General features: G+C 35.7%; 2 protein-coding genes across 3 annotated transcripts; one reads left to right on the forward strand and one right to left on the reverse strand.

The window, feature by feature from the left end:
* The first annotated feature begins 3,114 nt into the window (after nucleotides 1-3,114).
* LOC110730686 (putative methylesterase 11, chloroplastic) lies at nucleotides 3,115-8,363 on the forward strand. Its single transcript, XM_021910504.1, has 5 exons — nucleotides 3,115-4,001; nucleotides 5,658-5,894; nucleotides 6,177-6,320; nucleotides 7,256-7,387; nucleotides 8,016-8,363. The coding sequence occupies exons 1-5, from the start codon at nucleotides 3,591-3,593 to the stop codon at nucleotides 8,286-8,288; spliced, it is 1,197 nt and encodes a 398-aa protein (XP_021766196.1). The 5' UTR covers nucleotides 3,115-3,590; the 3' UTR covers nucleotides 8,289-8,363.
* Nucleotides 8,364-9,417: 1,054 nt separating this feature from the next.
* On the reverse strand, nucleotides 9,418-20,005 carry LOC110730687 (protein PTST, chloroplastic-like). Of its 2 annotated transcripts, none has more exons than XM_021910506.1 (9): nucleotides 19,878-20,005; nucleotides 19,726-19,760; nucleotides 17,058-17,364; nucleotides 15,947-16,036; nucleotides 14,221-14,289; nucleotides 13,611-13,716; nucleotides 13,004-13,092; nucleotides 9,919-10,031; nucleotides 9,418-9,770 (listed from the first exon to the last, which is right to left on the reverse strand). In XM_021910506.1, exons 2-9 carry the CDS (start codon nucleotides 19,752-19,754, stop codon nucleotides 9,668-9,670), a joined length of 906 nt encoding a protein of 301 aa, XP_021766198.1. In that variant the 5' UTR covers nucleotides 19,755-19,760; nucleotides 19,878-20,005; the 3' UTR covers nucleotides 9,418-9,667. The 2 variants fall into 2 exon arrangements, with proteins under 2 accessions (XP_021766198.1, XP_021766197.1); XM_021910505.1 differs by having other exon boundaries at nucleotides 17,058-17,367.
* Nucleotides 20,006-27,991: the final 7,986 nt, after the last annotated feature.

Genomic DNA, 27,991 nt, shown 5'->3' on the forward strand with positions numbered 1-27,991 from the left:
AATATGAACATTAATTTTTATAATAACGAAAATCATTTGACATGAAAATGAACATATATTTTATAAAATTGAACATCATACTGAATATTTTCAGTTAGAAAATGTTCATTTTTACTATAGTGAATATTCATTTTAACAGCGACCTCATCTTGCTATTCCGCTAAACTGTCAACCCGACCCGAAACTAAATTGTGGATCCAACTTTCATTTACATACCTTCTCCGTCGAAACTTCTGTTCTCTAAGGTCAAGGGTCGTCAGAAGAAAAATGAGATCTCTTCGTTACTTGATGACCGGGGGGTACTCCAACATGGGCATACGGATGTTCATCGGGTTGTTGTGCAGTCTCTTAAGAAGACCTTCAAAACTTATTTAGTACCTTCTTATGATTCGGAAATTGATACTGTTCTGCAAGAGTTAGACCTTCCTCGGTTTAATTCATCTCAAATCGCTAATTTGGAGCGTCCCTTCACGCCTTCTGAGATTCGAACTGCCATGTTCTCTTTAGGGAACTGTAAGTCTCCGGGGCCTGACGGAATTACAGTAGAATTTTTTAAAACTCATTGGGAAGAGGTGGGAGATTCAGTGGTCCTGGGTATTCAGAGTTTCTTTCAATCAGGGTTTCTCTTAAAAGAGTGGAATCAGTCACTCCTTGTGATGATTCCTAAGATTGGTAATCCTACGGAGATGGTCCATTTACGTCCTATTAGCCTGTGTAACACAGTGTACAAGTGTGCGTCTAAGTGCTTGGTTGCCAGATTGCGCCAATATCTCCCCTTTCTAATCTCTGACTCCCAGCACGCCTTTGTTCAAGGCCGCGTTATGACGGATAATATTTTACTGAGTCATGAGTTAATGTAGAAAATTAACTGTTCCAAAACGTGCACGAATTGGCTAGCTTCAATCAAAATTGATATGAGCAAAGCATATGATAGAGTTCACTGGAGTTTTCTTCTACAAGTCCTTAAAGCCTATGGGTTCCCGGATCGCTGGTTGCAGATGATTCAACAATGCCTGGCTACAGTTACTTACAAATCTTTGATCAATGGCACTACTTCGGATACCTTTAAACCACAATGTGGCCTTCGGCAGGATGATCCTATCTCTCCGTATCTTTTCTTATTGTGTATGGATATATTATCTTGAATGCTGCATTTAGGGCAGGATCTTAAGCTTTTTCAAGGAATCAAGTTGTCTAGAACCAGCCCTTCAATTTCGCATTTATTCTTTGCGGATGACGCTCTAATCTTCTTTCGCGTAATGACTACTTCCTGTTCTAATATCATGCAAATTATTCATCGATTTACTAAGATTTCGGGAGAAGAGATTAACTTGTCGAAGTCCTTAATAAAGTTTAGCCCAAACGTCTGGCCCGCCTCTCAGGCAGAGTTCAAATTGATATTTCGAATGAAGCATGTGCAGGTGTTCGATCATCACCTGGGGGCTCCAATCGATTTCGTTGGTAAGAAGAAGGACCACTTCCAGTTTATCATCGATAAGATTAGTGGAAGAATAAATAGTTTGAATGTTGTTCGCCTGTCTCAAGCCCAGAAGTTGATTTTCATTAACTCTATTCTAGTCGCTATGGCGTCCCATGTTCTCGCTTGCTATGAGTTACCGGTCTCTGTCACTGGGAAAATTGATTCCTTAATTATGCGCTTCTTCTGGGCGCATTCTGATACTAAAGGTATGCATTGGGTAAAAAATGACACCATGCATCTTCCTTGCGGCCTGGGTGGCCTGGGTATTCGCTGCTTATCTTCCTTAAACAAAGCGATGCTTATGAAACAGGTTTGGAGACTCTTTTCCAATCCGCAGCTTCTTGTTTCCAAAGCTTTTGGGGCTTGTACAACCTTTCTTTCAAATAATCCACATACTGGGCTACCTTCTCTGGTCGCCATTCGTACGGGCTTAGGGGATTACTTAAGGCAGACACCCTCTTAAAGCAAGGGTGCAACTGGAAAATTGGTAATGGCCGCTCTACTCCTGCTGGATCAGCTAACTGGGTCAATGGCCGGATTCCCGAGTTCAAAACCGGAATTTCAGCAACTACTGCTGCAGCGCTTTCCGTTAGTTTCTTCATCCACCCTGCTTCAACAGGGTGGAATACTGCTACAGTTCATGACTGGTTTATGCCTCAGGATGCTTCAGCAATACTTGCTTCGGAGACCCTTGATACGTCGCAGGAAGATTTTCGTTATTGGGCGCACACCCCGTCCGGAAGGTACTCGGTGAAAACTGGCTATGCAATGATTCAACATCAACTTTATCTTGAGTCCTCTCTGTCTCCAGTTGATTCCTTTTGGAAAGTTCTTTGGTCTCTCCACTTACAGCCTAAGGGGAAGTTGTTCCTATGGAAACTGTTGCACCAGGCTCTAGTAGTTAAGGTGGAACTCCACCGCAGAGGGGTCCCGATTCAGGATGACACTTGTGACCTCTGTCCATCGGAGCCGGAGGATTTACAACATATCTTTCGAATGTGTTTTAATGCGCGCGTAGTTTGGAGGGGTGGATGCCTTGGCATTCGCTCAGAATTTAATGGAGCCCTTTCTCTTTCAAATTGGATCCAAGATTATGTCTGACTTTTTATTAGTCAGGATGGGCCCTCGAGTGCTCGCTTAGGTTCCTTTGTTGGTACTCTTTGGAGTTTGTGGTTATGTCGAAATTCCAGGGTCTTTAGGGCAGTAAGTGCTTCAAGGTCCTTTGACTCTCAGTTAGCAGAGGTCATGGATACTCATTCTGTGTTCGTTTCCTCGGCCGCTATTGTTTCTTCCCCTTCTGTTTGCGGAGGGGAGGCTGGAGATTCTATTCCACCTGGTTTTTATAATGCTTTGCTTGGTCGGACTACTGCTGAGACTTCCTCTGTTTCTCTTCAAATCGATGGAGCTTGGTTCCAAGGCTCTCAACATGCTGGGATGGGTTGGTGTTTGGATAATGATGACCCGTTGGATGACCGCATTATTGGAGGAAGTAACTTCGGGGTTGCTTCTTCTCCTTTACATGTGGAGGCTTTGGCTTGCTTGTACGGGCTTCAATGGGCTTTCGATCAAAAGCTGCATTCTGTCACGGTCTTTACTGATTCCTTTAATCTGGTTACTCTTCTGCGGGGGGATGGACGAGGTGATGTGGCTTACCTTTGGCTCATTCGCAAGATTCAACAACTAGGCTTGAAATTTCAGTATTGTTGTGTTCATAAAGCGGATCGTCAACGTGTTCTTCGTGCTCATCAAATTACGGGGGAAGCGGCGGTTAATTTTATTTGTTTTAGTATTACTAATTAGTCTGTTTGTATCGTCAAAAAAAAATAAAAATAAATAATAAGTTAAAAATTGTACATATGACAGCCAATACATTTCCACAAGGAAAAGTAAAAAAGGTCAAATTAAAACGGCAAACTGAAGTTTCCAACATGATTACCCTTCCTTTATTTCTTTTCACATAATTTAAGGTGAAAACAACTTTCCTTTCCTTTCCTTTCTTTTATTCAACACAACAAATTACACCAACAACAAACTCAAAACCAATACATAGTCTCTGTACACAAAGCTAGCATTCTTCTTCTCTGTTTTGCTCTCTCATGCAACACCAAAAATGGGAAACCTCTGCACATGCCTTTCCTACGAAGACATAAACAACAAAAAACAAAACCCGAAACGCCAATACAATCGATCAACCTCCGCCCCTGCCACCACCATCAGCAACAGCAACCGTTGGTCGAGGATTCGATCGTCGAGACGAGAGAATTTTAAGTTTGATGACCCTGTTCTTCATCAACAAGCTCTTGCCGCCGCTGCGATTATTCTAGAGCAGCAGCGGCAAGAGCAGCGTAATGGCGAGACGGGTTTACCATTTGACCGATCAACCTCTTTAAGATACCCTGGTACTTCTAAACACAATAATAGTAATAATAAAAACGGTGGTATTACTTTGCCCCGTAGTTCTAGTACTCGTGCTCGTTCTCTTACCGATCCTCTTCTTCAACCTCATCAGCTTCTTAATCAGGTTTGCTTGTTTTATTTTTATTTAATTATCATAAATATTGATCATGGTTGTTTTTATTTTATTTAATTATAGGAAATGTAATATTTGTGTGTTCTTTTTATATGATCTTTTGATTAAGACGTAAGTTAAAATATAATGTTAATTGAAACTTTCAAAATTTGTTTGTCTTCTTGTTTGTTTCTTGTTATCAAACTAAATCTGGTCAATAGTCAATCGCCTTGGTATTACAATGGGATTACACCGCCAATGTCGACTATGTTTAGTTGGTATAGTCTTAGGATGGTCAATCGAATAGTGTCAACATCACTGTACTTTGTGACTCTTGTTACTCCTAGAAAGTTACTCGAATACTATTTATGGTTAGCTCTTGTTACTAATTTACAATTAAGATTATAAAAATACCAAGTAATTATCATGTTGTTGGTGGCAAAATTGTAGAGCATTAGTTTAATTAATTACTACCGTTAAGAAAGAGTAGTTTAGGGGAAACAAGAAGAGAATGATAATTAATGTTACTTAAATGGCGGATCAAGTTAGGTATGTCTGAAACCAGTTTAGCAAATTCTGCTGCCACCCTTTCTTCGAAATTGCCTGCCCTTTAATTTGCAAAAATTAATGTAACAATATTAAAATATTAAATATTCGTAAAAAGAATTGAAAAAAAAATAAAAAATCATTTTTGGAACCCTCTTACCCCTTTCCTTTGATTCACCTTATTGTTGGTTATGTGTAGTTTGTTCATTTTCTACTTTTGGTCCAAGAATAATATGATGATGATAAATTTTTGACAATGATGTTTTCTTTTAAAGAGAAGAAAATGATGATAATGATGTTAAGTTGATAGCAATGTGAGCTTTTTATTGATATAGCTTTTTCATTAAATTACAATTGAAAAAATAAAGCTCGGTCGGCCAAATTAGAGAAAAAAAAACCATAAAAAACAGTTGAAAATCTGGAAAGTAGCTACATTAAGTGCAAAAGAGTGTACTTGTTTTTATGGTCCCAACTTCTAACTGTAAGACTATAGTCCAGGTGCTTGGTTAATCCTTTATTTTTATAGGGCGGATCTAAGTTCAAGGGTTGCATGTGGTGTCTTGGTGATAGCATGATACTAGATTATTAATGTGATCAGTTGAGGGATGTTTCATGGATATTTTTCTTTGTTTTAAGGGTGGTGGGGGTCGAGCCACGGGCGGTAGGGGGACCAATCAGGAGCTAATTATTTCTCTCTTATGCCGTTTATTGTTTGTTTACTTATGTATAGATCAGAGTGGATGGGGTTTGAAGTGGTTATTGTAGAATGATATAATGTACAAGAATGAAAAATATGTTTTTATTAACATAATTTCGACTTTGTTTCCCAAATAAGAAGTAAACTCGGATCTTTGATTAATGTTTTAGTGATATGGTGCTCTCAATTCTAACTATTATCATGTATGAATGTGCAAAGAACTCAAGGATTGGATTGGATTGGATTGGATTGGAGATGGATTTCAATTATGATTAATTAAAAAAAATATATATGTATCAGGAAATATTAATTCGGATGAGAGGTAGCAAATTTACTTATTTAGACAAGGGCTAATAAGTTAAGATTATGGTTTTTCGGTTGAAAATAATGAAGCCTTATATTGGATTGAATTATGTGTATGGCAGGATGCAGGACTTGAAGGCTTAGAAACGAATAAATTTGTGCTTGTTCATGGAGGTGGTTTTGGTGCTTGGTGTTGGTATAAGACCATTGCGCTACTGGAAGAATGTGGTTATAAGGTTACAGCTATAGACTTGACGGGTTCTGGAATTCATTCATCGGATAGTAATGGCATTACAAGTCTTGCACAATATGTGAAGCCACTTACTGACTTTCTCGAGAAACTTGCTGATGGAGAAAAGGTTCTTTTGTTATTCGATATACTTTCTATTGTAGTTAAACTTCATTTCTAAGCAGATATAATTGATGTTAGGTCTATAAATTGTCTGTGACTGTATTGAAGTTTACTTATCGTTGACATTGTTCATGTGTCTCATTTCAATCGAACACTTAGTGAGCTAGGAAATTGACAGGGTAGATGCATTTGCCAAAAGATCCTTTATTGTTCTTGTACACTTTAATTAATCTTACTTACCGAGTTGTTTATGATTTTTCAATTCTTTTTCTCTTGTTCTGTAATGCAGGTGATTTTGGTAGGACATGATTTTGGCGGTGCTTGCATATCATATGCAATGGAATTGTTTCCATCTAAAGTGTCAAAGGCTGTTTTCATTGCTGCAACAATGTTGAATAATGGCCAAAGTGCTCTTGATATCTTCTCACAGCAGGTTTGCTTCTAATTTATTTGCATCTTTTGCACTGGGAAGCAAACATTTGTCAGTTTGGTGAGCGAGCTATAATATACTCCCTATAGAAATATTTCACATTATTATGTTTTGGTTGAGTGGAAATGAGAGAGAAAAGTGGTGAGACCTTAAAAGTAGTTTTGTGAGAGTAAAGTGGTGGTCCTCATGTACATTAATATTACGAAGCAATCTTTAAGGAATGGCTTAAAAATAAAATCAGGGCAAACAAAAAGGGACAGAGAGAGTATAAACAATTAAACTGTTGGCTATAAACAAGTTATTTCGTGAACTGGCTTTAAAATTTGTCACTTCCCAAGTCAACAACCTGCCTCCTGTTATTTTGGTGTTCAGTTTTTAAAAATATATATGCTTTTTGAGTTTTGGACAATAAATTGGGTAACTAGTGATGAATCTAACTTTGTCAACTGCATTGTCTGCCTCAATTGTTTTTTGAGAAAATTGGCAGTAGTCATTTGGTGCCTCTGTGGTGGTTCGTCAAGACTTCAGCCACACCCAAGACAAGGGGTTTAGCACAATGGAATTTCAGCAGCTCAGCTGAACATATTTCTCTCTTTTTTCATCCTTCCACTGTGCTGATTTTCTAGTATTCTGAATATAGCATATTTGAGGAAGTCTAAGAGTTTGTGTCAATAAAATTACTTAGGCTGTCAGAGCTTTGATGTAATGGGGCTATTTAGTATTTCTTCCCTAGAATGCATGATAGAATGGGGTTAACTCACTTTGATATTGTAATGGTTTTCATTAGATGTTTCGTGGAAACCCGATGGTCTTGTGCTTTGACAAGAGTCCTTTTGCATGTTTTGTCAATTGGCATATTGTGCAGAATTGCATCAATAACTTCTAAAAATCTTAGGGCGCGTATTGTTTCCTAATTGTGTTATCGTTGTTTGCATCAGGAAGAGGCCAAGGATCTAATGAAGCAGGCTCAAGTTTTCCTCTATGCAAATGGAAACAATAATCCTCCAACTGCTATTGATCTTGACAAGTCATTGCTGAAGGAGTTGCTATTTAACCAAAGCCCGTCGAAGGTAAATCATATTCCACTCTTGATTTTGAAATTTTAATGCTATTGCTGGTTTCAAAATTTCACACATTGTTATCTTGAAATGGATTTATGATCAAAACATATAATATTAATCTCTTCCCTAGCGATCACATGTCAGAACCATATTGTTTGTTGCTGTACATCCAACCAAACTAATTCTGATTAACCTTATAGGTGACCAAAAAAAAACTTAATTCAACAGTATTCGACTGTTTGAACAAGTTTTTCCTTGTTCCTTCTGGTGTTATCTTCTTGTTGTTCATATTACCAAGTTCATTCGGATTAATCAGACTGCCTTCTTTTCCTTTTCCTTTTTTTTTTTTTTTTTTTCGTTTTTTGATTTTTCCTAATTTGTGTGGAGGAAGGGTGGTTAAGAAATTCAGTCATAGTTATCCTTTTCTCAAGTGATCTTGATTAGTCGTAAGAGTTTAGGGAGCCACAAGGAATCACCGACAATGTATGACACTAAGTGATAAGTTGGTGATTTGCAAAGCTCTTAGCATGGTGTACTCAAATAAACAAAATCTGAAAGAAAAGGAATGTTATCTTATGTTTTTCATTGAATATCTCAGTCATACCTCTCTCACTGAACCGGTTATATCTTGGTGCAGGATGTTGCACTGGCATCTGTGTCAATGAGGCCAATACCATTTGCACCTGTTTTAGAAAAGCTGTGTCTCACAGATAAGAACTACGGTTCTGTACGACGCTTTTACATAGAAACTACAGAAGATAATGCAATAGCTATCGCTTCACAAGAACAAATGACAAAGGCAGCCCCTCCAGAACAGGTCTTGCGTCTCAAAGGTGCAGACCATTCACCATTCTTTTCGAAGCCACAAGCTTTGCACAGACTCTTGGTTGAGGTCTCAAAGGTTCCTTAAGTTTGTAACTACTTTCTGCCTTATGCTACTTTGAAGTGACATTTTGATAATGCCATTGCCCTTTTAGCGCATGAATACGCGGTGTTCAAATTGTATAGGTTACTATTCCGAGATCTTTTAATGTAGTTTTACGTCTCTAAACTTTTGTTGGTGCAATCCTGAACAAATTTTGAGTATTTTGGCCAAGGTTACTAGCACCAGCTACTACTAGGTTCAATGTTGAAATGAAAAGAGAGAGATGATAAGTGAAATTTGAAATTGTTTGTGAATAATGTAAATACATCGGTGTCGTGTATTTTCCCATGGCTTGAGTTACTATCTCCATCAATTTATACCTAGTAAAAAAAAGATAATGGTGGTGTCTAAAAACTTGTTTCTGAACCTACAAGAATATGGATTTGCATTTGACCCAAATTCGAGTTATTAAGGGTTTGTTCTCATTGACTGGACTTAGCTGAACTGAACTGAACTGAAATGAATATTTTATAAGAGAAAGAAATTAGGAGCTGAGCTGAACTTAACTGAAAATAAACGTATGAGAACAGGCCCTAAGACATTTAAGTTCAAACCATACAATTTGATATCCGATCTCAAATGAAGCCATTTCAAATCCAAAACAATGCTCATTTTTCCTCCCCGACCTTCAGCTGCTAGTTGCAGAAATGGAATAGTCATTTTCCTGACTCTTGTATACTTAATGCTAAGTGCTATAACATAACAGTCCTAGGCTCCTAGCAGTAAAACACACAATTCTCAAACACAAATGAAATCATAATATGCATATTACTCAAAATAAACAAGCGTCAAAATAAAAACCACAAACAACAATATAATTGGCAATGTATTAATGAACATAAGAAAAGAGATTTCGTCGCAGCCCACATACAACATTAAAATTGGCTGTACCATTCAAGAAATTACCAAATCGAGTACATAGTATTACTAGCATATTGCAAGCCTCATCTATAATGATTGATGTCACCTGTACAGAATTGATCAGTTCGATTAATTTGTCATGTCCATTGTCCATAGATATAAATTGAAGACTATTTGACAACATCGGTACGCAATTAAAGTATAATAATGAGATTCACACCTTTATAAACAAGATTTATATTTAACTACAGTATAATTTCCAATCAGTTGTGTCTTAGAACCTTGTTACATTATAGAGGAGTAGAGGACTAACAGCACATGAAGTCTGTAATTACATGAAGTCGGTAACTAAGATCACTTTTGAGAGGCAGTAGCCAGTGCCGTTTTCATACATTGTTATATTTATTGAGATGTACTAATCTTAATAAAGATCCTTCAGAGATGGGGGTTGGGATCAATAACTCTATAACCCTAAAAAAATCAATCATTGATGACTTGAAAAATTACTCTACAACTAACAGATTATTTTCCTGCAACCCTTCGCCAATAGTTGGGAACTCTGATGATATCTTCCACTCCCCATCGACTAAGAACTTGATCTCATACCTATTCACCATGTACAAGAATTAGCATTATCAAGAATTTGTATCCTCTTTACTTGTCAGCCTAGAATTTGGAATAACAGAACTTCATAGTCGAGATAACAGATGGGTATGAAACAATGGTTAAAAAAAAAAAAAAAAAAGAATTATACCGCCCAGGTCGGAGCAACAGGTTCGTGGAAAACTTTGTATATGAGCCTGTGTACTCTGGAGATAGGTGTTCTCCTTGACTCCATCCATCAAAACTACCCATGATTTGCACACTCTGTAAACAGGGTATAGTTATAAACGCACTAGCACTCCACTATATTGGCTAGCTGAATCTTAGATAGATAAGTAGAAGCAATTGTGATTATGATGTGACTCATGTGACTCTAATTTGCAATTGACAACAATGAACAACAAACAAGAACAACAAGAAACCAACACTGATAAACATAAACAAATAGGAAGACAAAGTCACCGTGGGATGCCTGAGAACCAAGAGAAAAACCCACCCTTGCACTATGGAATTATATTGATGATGAACAATAGACTGTCATTTGGCTCGGTCAGGTCACTCCAGATTACGGGTCATTTCAATCGGGTCACGGGTCGAGAAATGCTCAACCCTGTCCCAAAGTTTTGGATTCGGGTCAATCCAACTGGTTTAAAACAATTTTTATTTAATTTTTTTTCTTGGCTTATTTTTAAAATTTCTGATTTTTAAAGCTTACTTTGCTATTTTTTTTTTCCAATTTTTTAATCGAACATTTTTACGATATTATTTTTTGCCATTACATACTACATAATTTAAATCGTTACCATTTCACCAAAACTCATTAATTCCTAACTAATAAAACATGATAATAAACTTAAAAATAAAACTTTTAAACATTCCAAAATTTAAGGAAGAGACAACATAATTATGCGTGGAGTATAATATCTCTTGACATAAAATCAGTATACCTGTCGATCGGTGGTATGACAGTGTGGGTTATATGGGTGCAATTAGTGTGGTCGATAATTGGTGTAAGAGGTGATTGGTGTGGATTTCAATTAGAGTTTTGTGAGATAGATAAATGAGAAAGAGAAAAAATGAATGTCCGATAGTAGACACACAATCAAGCTTACTCAATAAACTAATATAAATTTCCAAATAAATGTACTTATTTAAAAAACCCCATAAAATCGGGTCGTTGGGTCGAGTTTGACCCATAAGGCACAATTTTACGAATTAAACGGATTTGGGTTGTATTGGGTTATGGGTAAAATAAAAAACTTTGTTCAAGACCCAAGAAAACGGGGAAAATGGGTTGGGTTTGCGGGTGGGTCGAAATGAACAATATATAAGGTTTACGAGCATTCAATGCTCTCTCTCACTCGCTTAAAACCTCTCTTCAACCCTAAGAGTGTTAAATAAAGTGGATATGACATATGAGAATGTCACACAAAGTAGCTGTAAGGCACTATTTGTTAGTGGACTATCTTAACCAAAAGCTTAAGCTGAGGCCCAATAATATGTTTTATACTCTATCACGCCCCCTCACACGAGAGCCCGTTTTGGCTAGAAGTGTATATGCAGCATGGGTCCTTCTCATACCCAGCGCTTAATATTGCACTTGAAAGTAAGGGTGGATGAGATTCGAACTCGTGACCTTTGTGTCACGCTGGTTTTGATACCATGTTAGTAGACCATTTCAACCAAAAGCTTAAGCAGATAGTTCAGGCCCAAATATAAAACATATTCTTAGAGCTGTGGCACCCGGTTTCATGATGGTGTGAACAAGGTCGTTGGAGATGGTTCCATAAATCCATTGCTTTACAATAGCATCCAACCTCTTTTAAGTTGCATCATCAATCTCCGTCGGACGAGAGACGGTAGTATCAATATGAGCTAAGACATTGAAAGCACAAATTTGAATCTGAAATAGTTCAACCCACGTTGCATATTGTGCCTCTTCATGATCGAGTGTAACAGACGTGAGATTTTTTATGTTTGAAATGGCAAAGGTCGAGTGGAAGGTGTTGTTTGAGGGAGGAAGAGGAGGAGGGGGGGGGGGGGGAAGAGTGTCATCACCTGCCATGGAGAAAAGGAAGGAGAGTGATCTGCGGAAGTGGTGGTTCACGGCAAGGCCAAGGATCGGCTAGGGTTTGAGAGATGAAAAAAAAAATGAAAACCCTAATTGGAATCTGATACCATGTAGAGTATAAAACATATTCTTTCTTGGGCCTCAACCATATATGGTTGAGTCCCAAAAATATGTTTTATACTCTATCAACTTATATTAAGGGTTTAATGAAGCATTAATGAAAACGGAGATTTCTTGTCACATGTTTGAAAATGGACCAACATGGATATGTTAGGTAACACACGAGCAACAAGAAGCTAAACTCGAATTTGGAATGCTAAACCCACGTATCACTACTGACATAGACATATTGCCCCTGACATGGACATGCCATCTAAGGCATGGACGTGTCATCTTGGGTCCAGCATCCACTAGTTTTTTTTTTCTCCCCAGGACAACCCAACATGGACAACATGCTACTTCAAGGCATGAATACATCCCCTCCTTTAGCCTTTTCAAGCTCACATACTTACATGCATAGCCTTCGTATGGCTCCATACACACCTTGAACCATCTCCACACACTCCCAAACCTAAAACCAATGCAATGAACTATCTTAAAAATTTAGAGCTTCAACCACATTACAAAAAAAGGTTACAATGAAGCAATTAGAAAAGACCTCCTGCATTGAGTATTGTGTCCAACATAATTGGAGAATAAAAAAAAAAAAAAAAAAAAGATGCATGGAATTGAGGAAGCATGATGATAATAGAAGAAAGGTGATGGCATAACAATGGCAGGTGGTGTTGTGGCACGAATCATGACACATTTTGCTAATTTAGTCTTGCCAAAATTACCAATTGGGATTTAAACAATAAAACAAAATAAAAAATTACTGATTTTTATTTTAAAATAGGGAGACAGTTATCGCCTCCTTGTCCACTTCTCCCTCCGCCCCTGAGCACGATACATTTTGCTCAGATACTAACTTTAGTATCAACAGATAAAAACCACAATTACAAAAAAAAAATAAAAAATAAAAAAAAAAAAAAAAAAATATGAATGTAAATTCTGGATGAGCACTATGATCTCAAGCCTTTCAAAGTACGAAAATATATTAGTCCGATCTTAAATAGACACTAAAAACGAAAAACAGCTGAGTGCAACATAGCTTTTCCATTCTTACCTCAGCCATACCAATCCAAAATACTGGCACCTCCTTGGACTGTGCAGCAGCTACATCCTTTATCTGGTCCTGAAACTTCTGTTGAACAGCTGGAAAGGGGGACAATAATATTATGAATTTCTGATGTTCCAATTCTTAGTACTAGAGATGGAGAAAGTATCAAGATGTTAAAAAAAAACGACTTTTTGAGGTTGAAACATTTGTATTCCTGACTGCGTCTCATGATCCCCTCCAACACAACAGATAAAAATTAAGTGAATGAGTGTACTAACCAAAGACTTATCTAATACCTCCCATACAAGTATGATGGTTCCATTTTTACAACAATATATTACAGGCTTACAGCATAATGTGCAAAATCCTTAAAAAAAAAAAAAAAAAAAAAAAAAAAAAAAAAAAAAAAAAACTCTCTGTACTACCAAATTGTACCAATGACATCTCAGCTTCTGAGTATAGGTAGAGAGATGATAGATAGTGGATCAAAGGTATGATATGGCATAATTTGCTACCATGAAAACAGTGGAAAATTTTTAAGCACTACAAGGAACACATCTTCATAAATCCAACATCCAGGAGCAACCCCAAAGAGAATAAAAAGTAAGTGTACCTTCTAACCGTGCAGCTAGATGAGAGTGGATGTATCTTCCGTTAATCTTCCTTGAACCTTCTGGAATGCCAGCTTTTGCTATTTCATCTGCCAGAGTAACAAGTGCCTGTATATTACAGATACAAATTGTTATGGTCACAAAAACAAATTTATAAAAATAATTCATGAAGCAACTACTCCGTGTTTTAAAACATCATTTTGTAGAGACAAAATTAGCACCTATGAAATTAATTCATGAAAACAACAAGTGCTTGTTTGTTAGTGTTTATTGTTTTCAGTTTCCAATTTTTTAGCAAACTAAAAACAAATATATAGAAACAAAAAGTAATTTCCAATTTTATGTTGTCAGTTTTATAAAAATTAATATGATTAGTAGAAGTATGACTAAATTTAAGTTCAAAATACGACTTATATAATATCACCTTCAAAATCTAAAAACCAAAAACTGGAAACTGGTAATGACACCGAATGAGCCTGCTAAAGAAATATTAATTTTAAGATTTACTCCATCAGTTAAATCTGAATAGAGATTTTATAAAGTAAAGAGAAAAAGAGAAAAAAGCATTTGCATATCCTCTTCCCAATAAGAAAGCAATTTTCAAATTGATACCTGAATTTCTAGTTCCAGGACAGCAAGTTCACTCTTGAAATTAACCAAAGCATCTTCTCTCTCCTGCACCTATAAATCAAAGCAGAATCAGCATGAACCCTAAAAAGAATTCAACTAAGCAACAGGAACACTCGCCACATTCTGAGGGAAAGACCTCCACACATTCAGATGGCTAGCTATAGTACTCCTAGAAATAATGCAAAGATCCAGGACGAGTCATATATGCTCACAAAGAATTTGGTGCAATGTTCCTCGTGATTCAACAAAGAGTAACATAGAATTCATAAATCGCTTAACACATTGCTCTGAAAGGCTAGATGATGACAAATATTCCAGAATTCAAGTTAATAAGCTCAAAGCTATAATCTTCTTAACTTTTACTCCGGAACAATTAATATAAATTCCTAGTCAGTCTTCCATCTGGAACAATGTTGTTATCCATTGTACAGGATTTTAAGAAAAGATACCCAACTTATTCTATTCAATTGTTCCATTGATGTGGGTACAACAAATTTATTCATATCTATCAAAAATTTTAGAGACCTTATATAAGAGGTCATGAAAGGGTGCACCTTAATAAAGAAATTGCTTGTTGACGTCCTGGCTTTTGTTTGCAAAATTTTAGAAACAGAATCAGTTTGTGTTGAATCAAATGCTTATCACTTATTACATTGTGAAGCTGTTCATAAAAGAATCCATTTTCTTAGAATACAAGCTTTTGCATTTAAAAGCATTCAGTTCCCACCCTAATTTACTTCACACATTGGTTTGTAAAGGAGAGAGTAATCTTCCTAGATTGAAATTAAGTTTACCAAGGGTGGAAAATATCGTCTGGCAAAGGAATTGCATATCTTCCATGATTTTACTAGTCTACTCCATTTCTTAATAAACACTTCTCTTCTCCCCTAAATGTCAACATAGGTAATATCTGTACACAGTGAAATCCTGTATAATCAAATTTCCTGCGAACCAAATCCAGCCTATTGTAAACCTAACTCCACCTATACATCTCATCAACCATACTTTAAAGAGGTTGCAGTACACCCTAGACTCCTAGAGCATACAACTTTCCTCCAATCCATATACTACATCAAACACTCTCAGATCAATTACTACCTCACAGGCTCACAGCAGTCTATACTCTAAGTCACTCCTAAACATACAAGATTAGTATCTATTACGGCTTTACTAATTCCCCAATAATCTAGTTTCCAAATATTTATTACAGCTAGGGTGGCTATATTGATGTTAAAAAAAGGGGCTTGACAAAAATAATACTCACAGAAAAATCTATTTTGATAACATCGTGAAGCACTTTGGAACCTATTTGAGAATCCAACATTATAACCTCTGAATTCACATCATTCGTATTTCATAGTCTGCACATCTGAAGTTATACACTTAAAGTCCCCTAGATACGTGCTTTATTCGTATTTCATAGTCTGCACATCTGAAGTTCTACACTTTAAGTCCCCTAGATACGTGCTTTTAGTTTTAAGAATAAATTTTCTACAACTAATAGATGACTTTACTTCATTTATTATTCTCTACAACTAATAGTTGACTTTACTTCATTTACTAACGCTTTCAAATAATTAATCATTTGGAACATATAAAAATTTAATCACCATAATGATGTCTATGAAACAACAAGAACTATATTGCTACAACATAATTTTGGAAATAGTAATTAAAGGAGTGAAGATAAATCAATTGAAGTGAAAACCTGCCGTTTCAGAAAGCGGTTATGTTGATTGGCTTCACTCAACTTTTTAACCAGTTTTGATCTCTCAGAATCCGCAAGCAATGACTTCAACTGCAAAAATACACCAAAAAAAATATGAAAATAATATATTATATGCAATCTTTTGTAGAAACTTCAATGCTCCCATAGGTTTTTAACAACTTAACTTAGATAACCAGTATAAACTTAATAGATCTCATTAGCCTTTTGCATATGTTATTAGGAAGGAGAATAAAAAAATAAAATTCGGGATCAATTGATCAAAAGTAAATAAGGTTGGTTAAAGGGGAATAAAAGAATCGATAAAAGTGAAGTGAGACTTTTATTTAGGAACAAGGTTTTGGCTAAAAAATGAGGCATTTATTTGGAGGTAAAGAGTGTATTTGATGTTCTTTTGGGTCTATTTTCCTTATGTGCATAAATCATTCCCAACACCCACCCCTCCTCCCGGCCCCATTGAATCATGTAACTTTTTTTTAGAAAGCAACATACATGAATAACATATAAAATTTACTTGAGGAGATTTTCCAAACTTGAAGGTACACAATAAAAGCTTTATTGATCATCTACCAATTTGTTCCAAAAAAAAAAAAAATTATTAAAAAAAATAATAAAAATAAATAATCATCTACCAATTCACTCTTTGACTTTCTATTATGCCAATATTCTCCATTATACTCCCTCCATCCCACAAAACCTTACTCGTCATTTGTTGGGCAAATAGATCTGTAAATGATGGGACTTTGTTGAGAAAAAGTACAGATTCTAAATTACATTAGTGGGTATTCTTAGTAATATTATAAATCATGGGTAAGTAAAACAATAGCCAATCCACATAAAAAATTGGGTAAGGTAATTGTTACAAACAAAGGTTTGTGGGACGAAAGAAGTACATTATATAGTTACTTTACAATGGTCTAACTTTTGTGTCAGCAAAGATTGTGAGCTTTATCAATGTAGTCCAGCCGACATAATCTTACATATATAATCAACTTAACAAATGAAAAATATACGAGTAGTATTAAATTTTGTTATCTCTAGTGACAATGTTTTTTTCCTTTTTTCTATGCACCCTAACAATATTCAAGCTTACCTCATTGCTACTACGTGGCTTAGCAAGTCTCTCTTTGGCAGGATCTGCAGAAACTGTTTCATCATCATGGAATCCTGAAGTTCCTGATGAGGACTGCTCTTCCAAGCCAACTGGTGTAGAATAAGTCCGCCACATGCTTTGAAGGGGTGAATATTTCTCACTCATAATTTGATGAACGCCGATTAAGTTGTGAAAACGAGCTCCTAAAGTTTTTGATGCCACATTACAGCTAACGCGATGAAAATTGTTAAAATTTGATTTAACTTTATTCCGGGATAGGCACAGCAGTGGCTCATCTGGGCAATACCTACTTTGCATGTGTGAGTAGAAAAATTACAAACTTTTTGATTGTGAACAGAAACAGAAATGATTTAAGAGACTTCAGCATCACCAATCATCAACATTTCAAAATTATCAAAGTTTTCCCATTTCCTACCACCATTTCTTCTTTCTGCCAAAGCTAAAAATTTTAATTCTGAAATCTAAACAGGAATTTTGAACAAATAACAGATGCACTTTCTAGATAGATATATTTATTTTTTTTAGTTAAATCAATAGGTTTCAAGGATCACACCAAATATTTCTGACAGCCCCATTTTCAACCACAGGGTGAAGTATATTGATAACACATAGATTAAAGGGGAAAGCTACCACTCCAAGCTAAAAAAGATCATGCTACGACATATATATATATATATATATATATATATATATATATATATATATATATATATATATATATATATATATATATATATATATATATATAGGCCGATCCAAATATTGTGCACGGCTTTTGTTTTACATATACCTTAATATTATTCGCATTATTCAAAGTTTAAACATGGTGATTATTTGAGTCTTTTAGATATTGGCTCACAAGCCTGATTAGAGATAAGGAAGCAAGCAACTAGATACCCCAAACCTTTTAACTAGCCAGCTGAATTCTCACTTCTTATTGTTCATACTATTGTTTGCTTATCAAAGAGTTTGAGAATCAATTTTTGTAGAAAATTGGAGATTATTGGGCAAAGTTTTCTCCAGTAGCCATATAGCACATATCAACGTCACTTGCAATTGTCCAATTCAAGATGAGGTTCCATGGTGTAAGTTGTTTGCGGATGATATCATTTTGGTGGATGAAACTAAGATAGGGTTAATGCCAAATTGGAGCAAGCAAAAGGTTGGAATCTAGAGGGTTTAAGCTAAGTCGGACTATGACCGAATACTTGGTATGTCGCTTTGGTACTCAAAGGGGGACAAGCGATGATGTGGTGAGTTTGGATGGAAAGGACTTGACCATGAGTGAATGTTTTAAATATTTTGGGTCCATCATATAGAAAAATGGAGTGATTGAACAAGACGTGACCCATAAGATTAAGTCGAGGTGGCTTAATTAAGTGGAGAGCGGCCACAGGAATGTTATGTGACCGAAGCATTCTCTTACAATTGTAGGGAAAATTCTACAGGACAACCATAAGACCAGTATTGCTTCTATGGTACAAAATGTTAGGCTTCTAAGAAGAAGCACATTAATAAGATGGAGGAAATGCGCATATTAAGGTGGACGTGCAAGAACACTGTAAGAGATAAAATAAAAAAATGAGATTATTCGCACGATAGTAGGGATGGCAGGCATTGTAGACAACCTAAGGGAAAATAGTCTGCTTTGATTCGGAAATGTAAAACAGAGACCCAAGGGTGCACCGGTACGAAGAGTGGAAGAGTGAGACCATGGAGGGGTTAAACGAGGGAGAGGGAGACCAAAAATGACTTGGTTGGAAGGAGTTAGGAAAGATATAAAGCATATGGATTTGCATGAGGATGAGGCATTGGATTGTAAGGGATGGAGGAGGAAGGTTTTTATTGATAACTACACGGAATAATCACTTTTAGTTCATGAAGCGACCCACTTATGGGATTAAGGCTTTGATTGATTGATTTGTAAAGCATGGCTCAACATCCCCACACTTCTTAGTTAGTCAAGCACTTAATTGTGAGCCTAAAACCCCAAACTCCAACACTAGTTGGGGCCAAAGCCTAGACCTTAACCGAACCATATGGGAATCCTAAGCCAGGTCCAAACTCATATATCTATTTTCTCCTTCTAGGAGTATCTTAACATAAGCAAGGCAATGCCTACCAATTACCTACTTAAAGTCACACATCACTTCAAACTATAACAAACCTTACTAACTACTTTACATTACATAGATACTGAATAATTATACCCTACAATCCAGCCACCAAAATTCATGTTCGAACATTTGTTAATCAATAAATCAAACTATGGTCAAAAGAAATGGCACATACGCGAGCGCACACACTATGATCCAAATTTCACTCTACTGTCCTCCAATTCACTAGACAGACACCTATTAGTCCAAACATTAGCCAATTTGATTGATTCATTAGCTGCTTTTCACATAATATAAGCTCCATGCATTAAAGAACAGATCAATAACTATAAATTTCAACAAGCAATTACCAAGCTAAATGACAAACATGGTCTGATTATAATTTATAACAAAATTAAGCATAGACAAATACAATACTAGTGCCAAAACAATTGTACAGCAATTTGATTATTAATATGACTAGTTCTTCAAAATATATAAGAAAATTATCCCAAAAAAACAAAAATCCTTCCAAAAAAATTCATGTATACCTCACAATTCCAATGGTGTGGCACCCCATGAAGTCCTGAAAACAGATTAATCAAGATTGAGGAAAAAAAAACATCAGACTATCAGTTGCCAAATTAGTTGATAATGCAATTAGAAACCAAAATTGTGAGTAGCTTGTGCAAGAGAAATATACCTGAAAATTACAGAGCGGAAATAGAGAGAAAAAAGTGTAAAGAAGAAATTGAATCAGATATTACGATGAATGTGAGAATGAGAGTGTGAGAGTGAGAGATGACGAAGCAAGAGCCGTGAATTAAAAACGTGAAACACCCTCTACCAATGGGTCCCGCCGGTTTTTTTAGGAAAAATTTGTTAGAGCACTCACACTAGTGAGAAAAAAAAATTTGCTCATTCTCTCTCTAGCCACTTTCTCTCTCTTGCCAACCATGAGCATTTTTTGTGAGCAAATTTTATCCCACTAGTGAGCAAAAAAAAAATTGCTCATCAATCTCTCTCCTACTTTTTCACATACCCCACCAACATTTCTCTCTCTTACACATCACCATATTATTATTAATTATGTTTTGGTTAAATGAAGTTTTAGTGCTACTAATTACAATTATACTATTATTTAACTTAACACAATTATTAAATATTAATTAATAATATTGAATTTTAATCGCTAAACAATTATAAATTATAAATCTCACTAGAAATGGGAGTAAGAATAATATAGAGTGTTTTTGTGATTTTTGAAATTATACCAAAATATGTCAAAATGGATCTCTATTTGTAGAGAAAAAAAAATTATAACTGTTGATGAATTTTTTTTTTAATTATAAATCGACCAAAATAGTCGTTTTAAATTAATTACCGATTAAAAACGGTAATATTTGCTGATTTGAGGAAGAAGCTGACAGGGACATTGGAGAGTTGCTGGGCCCCACGTAGTTACTATTCATCCTCAAATTTGCTCATAGGATGAGCAAAATCAGAAATGCTCATGGGCATTTTTCAATATGCTCATTGATAGGGAACCATTTTTAACAAATTTACTCACCATTTTTGCTCATGAGCAAAAAAATGCTCACTGATGTGAGTGCTCTTAGGGGTACAATTGAGAGTACTAATGTTTGGCAAAAGTTGCAAATAAGGTAATAAAGTTTCAGAAGTTGCAAAGAGGGTACTTGACCCCTTATTGTAGGTAAACAATCCGGTTTGACTTGCTAAAACCGGTTGTGTAACACCCCAATAATTCTCCCTTTTCCAAACCACTTACTTTAAATAAAAAGAGAGGAGAACCATTGGCATGTTACCGCCACGTGTTAAAACATTAAGGCTTTATCAAAGTATTGCAGCGGAAATCCAACTTAAATCTTAAAATAATATAATTTAGAAAACCAATAAGTCAAAGCTTACAAATTGGAACCATAAAAGCCCTTATTAAAACCAAACCAATATTCCAAAATCCCAAAACATAATTAAAATAGTAAAACATAAATAAGTTCAACACAAAGAACGAATACTCTCAATCACACCAATCCCTTGACAATGCGTATGTCAAATCCCCGAACTTCACATCATCAAGATAACCTGTGCAATACTGCTCCCCAATAATACAAGTGTAATAATTGGATCATCACAGGGTCATTGAAAGGCGAAGGCCATGACCAAAAGAAAACACACAAAAGCACGCAATCAGCAAAGCTGGGTACATACAAGCTACAACGTACCAAGCCTAGCATGCTCAACTAATTAAAGTAAATAAACATACAACATAAATTCATTAATCAAGACTCCACACTTAAACAATTCAATCGACTCAACATACTTGCTAATCAATTCCAAACACTTGACTCTTTATATTTAATTTAATTAATTTAGTTGGAGTAAGCAATAGACGAGGTTGTCCAATCCACCAAATCATTTTGGTCCCAAATGACCATTTAAAATAAAAGTTTAGCGCGATGCAAGAATGGGCGCGACTCCATTCTAACAAAGTTAGTCTAGGATCCCATCTAACTTTCATTATAAAATAAAAATGTAAATACCAAAAGAGAAGAGGACATGTTGATCAAACAAGCCTCGGAAAGCCACGGGCTACCACCGTGTACCCCAACCCATAATTGTCAATACTCTAGAAGTGCACGCTTTCTAGAGTTTTATTGCTCATCCATGTTTCACTTTACGTGATTACAATTTTAATTAATAGCCGACTCAATCAAGAAGACCATACATAACAATCATACATCAATTCACTTTTAATCTTATTTAGGACAATGGTGATCACATCACAAGTTGACCTTTAATTCCATTAAACTTCCAAATTATTCAAAATTGTTGAACATAGTCAACCCACCTAGCCATTTCGGTTTAATCCACCTTTACTCAACATACTAACAAGTCATGATTAAGTAATAAATAAAATAATAATAACCTTGTGGAATAATTAATAAATTCATTCCACTTAAAACCATTCAATTCCAATCCTTTAATAATCCAAATGTGGTTAACAAACCAATCCAATAAAAATATGCTTGTATCAACTAACGTTCCATACAAACAATTAATCCAATATAATTCAACATGCTTGCATCCATAATCCCATACAAACATAACCAATTCACCAAAACATGTCTCATAAACATAAGCACATGAATTAATTAAATGTATAACCAAACAATTTTCATCCAAGTGTTCTCTAATCATGAAACTAAGTTCTTTTCTTTGGTACCTAAACATGATACTACTTACAACGAAGTAGACATGTACGTACCTCGTATAAACAATCCTTTGTGCCACTTTTAATCACTTAAAAGTCTCCTAAGAAATAATCACTTCCTAGAAAACAAGCAACAATAATAAATTAATACTTAACCAAATTTCCAGCAATATAATTTAGATTAAAACTCCTTAAAACTTCATTAAAAATATATTTTTATGGTTAATTATGCATTAGAAATACAATAGGAACAAAAGCCCCAATTTAATTAGTCATAAGAACCCTAAAATCCCAATTTAAATAAATTGAAACCCTAGGTTTTTAAACTTATAAAATCTGAAAGTTATAACAACAATTATAATCTGAAATTATTAGTTTAAAACATAAAAACATGATTTTGACACTAAAAATATAAACTTTATACTATAAAATCAAAACCCAAAACTAATCATAAACATTAAGCATAAAAAAAACTTCGTTACAAATCAAAAACTGCCCAAAAATCATATTTAGAGGCTGAATTTGGCCACGAGAGGATAGTTCTCACTACAAAAGTAGTGAGTCTTTCTTAAAACATTTTTTCCACATGGAAAACATTACTGTTTTGTCAAAATCGGATGAGTTCAGAACCTGATCGGGATTAAAACGAGATTAATATTAACGAACCAAAATCTAAACATTAAAACACGAATTTACGTGTTCAAAATAATCTAGAATTAAGTTGAACTAATTAGTAGTATAATCACCAAAATTTCAAAACATCATTACTATAAAAGCCCTAAATCGATTGTTCATAAAAACCCTAAAATCATGATTTTCAATGATTAAAAACCCTAGGTTATTAAATTTACAAAATCTGAAAATTATAACATTTATAAAATCTGAAATTATAAAGTTTAATCATCAAAATACAATTTGATACTAATTAAATTAATTACAAACAATAAAATCAAAATTCATAATCAATAATTATAATTACACAAATTAATAAAACAAAGGAGAAAGAAAATAAGACTAACCTTTTGTGTGGGGAAATTTTTTGGGGATGAATGGGGTATTTATAGGAGAGAGGGTAGTAGGGTAAGTAGGGATATTGGGCCTCATTAAATTAATGGGTCAATTAAGAAAGTAAACTGGGTTAGGTTTGTTTGTTGGACATAAATTATAGAAGGAAGGTTCATAAAAAGTTCTTTGTAATAAAATCGTTTATCAACCCCAAAAATAATTTGAAACTTTTGATATTAAATTCCGGAAAAAATACAAATAAATATTATAAATAATATATAATTTCATTTATAATATATTTAAGCGGACTAGTACTCAAATAAGAGAACTCACAATACTCATGGTCGTGGAAATAGGTTCCGATAGCCATAATGAGAAGTATACTTATGACGATTTTTAATCTCTTAAAGTATTCTCATAGGTCGATCCATTATGGTTCTAAACCAATACGTGTGCAAATGATTTATGACAATCATGTCCTTGTAGCACAAGAAACAGTGCTATAAATCAGACTACACACTAATCTCAATTGGTCATTAATCGTCCATCGTTTAAATGACCTCGATTGGGGACAATTTTCGATTATAATATTCAACGTTCACTTAATAGGTGTTTCCTTACCAAGACTGGTCTTGATACCCTATGTTGAATACTCCAAGAATCGAATGGACTCATTATTTAATCATAAACCACAATTAAATAGCAAACGGAGTGATAAATATTGCATGAAATTTATATTACTCCAAAACTTGAATGATTTTTCTTAGTGTCTTACATTAAATGTTCAAAATTTAACTAAAACACTAAACAAGGAAATCAAAGCCATTCTACTACATGCCTGATTCCCATTGCCTCAACGTGCTTGTTGTGCTTCAATTGAGGCAAAGGTTTAGTAAGTGGATCTGCTACATTATCATCCGTTCCAACTTTGCAAATTCTGATTTCACCTTCTGATTTCCATTCTCGAATCATGTGAAACCCCGTTTGACATGTTTGACTTTCTGATGTTCCCTTGGCTTTCTAGCCTGAGCAATAGCTCCATTTTTGTCACAATAGAGGGCTATTGGACCCTTTATGGAGAGTACAACATCAAGTTCACCAATGAACTTACGAATCCAAACAGCCTCCTTAGTCGCTTCAGCAGCTGCTAAGTACTTGGCTTTAGTTGTAAAATCTGCAGTTGTACTCTGCTTGGCACTCTTCCAACTGAACACTCCTCCATTTAAACAGAACACATATCCATATTGCGATTTTAAATTGTCTTTGTCTGTCTGGAAGCTTGCGTCGGTATAACCTTCAACAACTAATTCCTCTGAACCACCATACACCAGGAATTTATCCTTGTTCCTTTTCAGGTACTTTAGGATATTCTTGGCCGCAGTCCAATGGGCCTCTCCTGGATCTGATTGGTAACGGCTCGTAGCACTCAAGGCATACGATACATCTGGCCTAGTACATATCATGGCATACATGATCGATCCAATAAGCGAAGCATATGGAATCAGATTCATTATTTCCCTCTCATCATGTGTCTGTGGACACTGCTTCTTGTAGGGAATTATAGGTACTACACAGCGGAAATAAACATGAATCATATTCATAAAGCACCTAACCAAGGATCTCATGCATTACACATAAAGAGTAAGAATTATACCTTTGAAGCGTGATTCCACTAGTAATCGAGCAAGAACAAGCGAGACAAAGAACCTCAAATATGATTCCTCTACTTGGTCCATAAGCACGGATTAAGACCTCCACTAATACTAGTTAGTCGCGATCGAACTCTTTAATTGACTTTCTACGGAGAAGTATGAACAACGAACTAGTCACGAACCACCACGAACCAGCGTGAACGCCACTAGGGGTGGACGGCCGCAAGTCCTGGGGGGGGGAGAAGGGTGCCGTGAGAGAGAGAGAGGTAGGTTAAGGTTTTTGGGATTTGGTTGCCTTGATTCACAATTCACAATAAGTTAATTATGTCTTCTTTTTCAACCCTATGCATTGATCTTATTTATAGATCACATCTCTAAATAAGATTCCATGACAAAGCCCAATTCCTAATCCCAATCAAACTACACTAGCCCAATCCTATTCATGATTAGTTAAATGCTCATAAGGCCCATTAATGAGCCTCTTACTTGCTTAACCCAATACCTTTGTGTGTGACCTCATAGGATCCATTCTAGTGGGCTTTGGACTATTTTATTAGCCCAAAGATCATCTATCATAGTCTAGCAACAGATGATGACGCCCCAAGAGAATGAACTTATTATCTCCATAATAGTGATCCTTGATATATCTAGTAACTGCACTTATCAATGACACAACTCCTTTAATCTCCCACTTGTCTGAGACAAGTGCGCAATATTCAAATTCCTTAAGTCAATGTGTGTCGATTTGATAATATGATTGCATCTCATGTCGTGATCATATTAGTCTACAAATATTTTCTTGAAAAACTGAGTGAGATTCAAAGAACAAATGATTACTATGTAATGCATTTGAGCACGACCATGCATTTTTCTGAATTCTTCTTCTTCAAGGGGCCAAGACACATTCCTATTTAATAGGTAGACTCAATCCAATCTTGTGGAAACCAAAGCTCCCACTCAACTTCTGAAATAACCGGGAAACACCCTTTATAATCTCCAGTTACGGGCAGACGTTTGAGTGTACCACATCCATAACATCCATTGAATGAAATCAATGTTCCACTCATGTCAAAGGAATCCACTAATATATCCGACAGCTCTATACTTGAACTTCAAAGTAGGTCTATAGTTCGATCATGCATCATTCATGCATATCCATGTGATTGACCGAGCCTCACTATGCTCCTATAGCCCATGAAACTGCGCTATCCAATCAATCTTACATGCTAGTCCATTATTAGAAATCATTTATGTCCAGTTTAATGATTCCGAACTAGGAACTTAAATAATGTATGAATTTAGTTCACCTGTGGGGTTTCATTCACCAGATCATCAACCTGATGAGCCCATCAATCCATAGTTATTTTGGACATTTTATTTAATATTGAAACCACGATTAAATAAGAGAAATGATAAAATTTCTGATTAAACATAATTCTGCAAATGAGTGTATTACATATGTAACTTATTTTTCTCCAAAAATAAATACAACTTCTAATTACATCATTTGCTTCAATCCAGCTTCACTAGCATGTTTCTCATGCTTAGGTAGTGGAAGGGGTTTAGTAAGTGGATCAGCGATATTCTCATCCGTATGAACTTTGTACATCTTCACATCTCCTCTGTTAACGATCTCTCGAATGAGGTGATACTTCCACTCAACATGTTTGGATTTGAAGTGTGACCTAGGCTCCTTTGATTGAGCAATGGTGCCATTGTTGTCACAATACAACTCGATTCCCTTTTGAGCACTTGGTACGATATCCAGCTCAATTAGGAACTTCTTTATCCAAATTGCTTCTTTGGCTGCCTCAACTACGGCCAAATATTCAGATTCTGTTGTAGAGTCTGCGACAGTGCTCTGCTTTGAACTCTTCCAGCTCACTGCTCCTCCATTCAGACAGAAAATGTACCCAGACTGTGATCTAAAGTCATCTCTGTCTGTTTGGAAACTCGCATCCGTATAACCTTTGACAACCAACTCATCTTCGCCACCATAAACTAGAAACATTTCTTTCGTTCTTCTCAAGTACTTAAGGATGTTCTTGGCAGCTGTCTAGTGTGCATCACCTGGATTTGCCTAAAACATGCTACACATTCTTAGAGCAAATGCAACATCCGGCCTCGTACAAATCATGGCATACATTATCGATCCTATTGTAGAAGCATAAGGAGTGATAGCAATATGTCTCATCTCATCCGGCATAACCGAACATTGAGATTTACTGAGCGTAATGCCATGAGACATGGGGAGAAATCCTCTCTTGGAGTTTGCCATCTCAAACATGTCAATAACTTTATCAATATAAGTCTCTTGACTTAGTCCAATCATCCTTCGAGATCTGTCTCGATGGATCTTGATTCCCAAATTGTACTCGGCGTTACCCAAGTCCTTCATGGAAAAACAACTCTTCAACCATTCCTTGACTGACTCAAGCATTGGTATGTCATTTCCCATGAGTAGTATGTCATCCACATACAGGACTAGGAAAACTATGCTGCTCCCACTAGACTTCTTGTATACACAAGGTTCCTCTTCACTTTTGAGAAAATCAAACTGTTTGATTGCTTCATCAAAACGAAGATTCCAACTCCTGGATGCTTGCTTCAATCCATAAATAGATTTCTGAAGTTTGCATACCTTTCTAGGATTTTTTGGATCTTAAAACCCTCAGGTTGTGTCATGTACACTTCCTCCGTCAAGAACCCATTCAAGAAGGCGGTTTTGACATCCATATGCTAAATTTCGTAATCGAAAAATGCAGCAATCGCTAGAAGAATCCGAATGGACTTAAGCATGGCTACTGGGGAAAAGGTTTCATCATAGTCAATATCATGAATCTGTCTGTATCCTTTTGCAACTAGTCTTGCTTTATGGATGTAGGCATTTCCATCCTTGTCTGTTTTAATCTTGTAAACCCATTTGCA

Source organism: Chenopodium quinoa, unplaced genomic scaffold, assembly GCF_001683475.1.
Source record: "Chenopodium quinoa cultivar QQ74 unplaced genomic scaffold, ASM168347v1, whole genome shotgun sequence".
Lineage (NCBI taxonomy): Eukaryota > Viridiplantae > Streptophyta > Magnoliopsida > Caryophyllales > Amaranthaceae > Chenopodium > Chenopodium quinoa.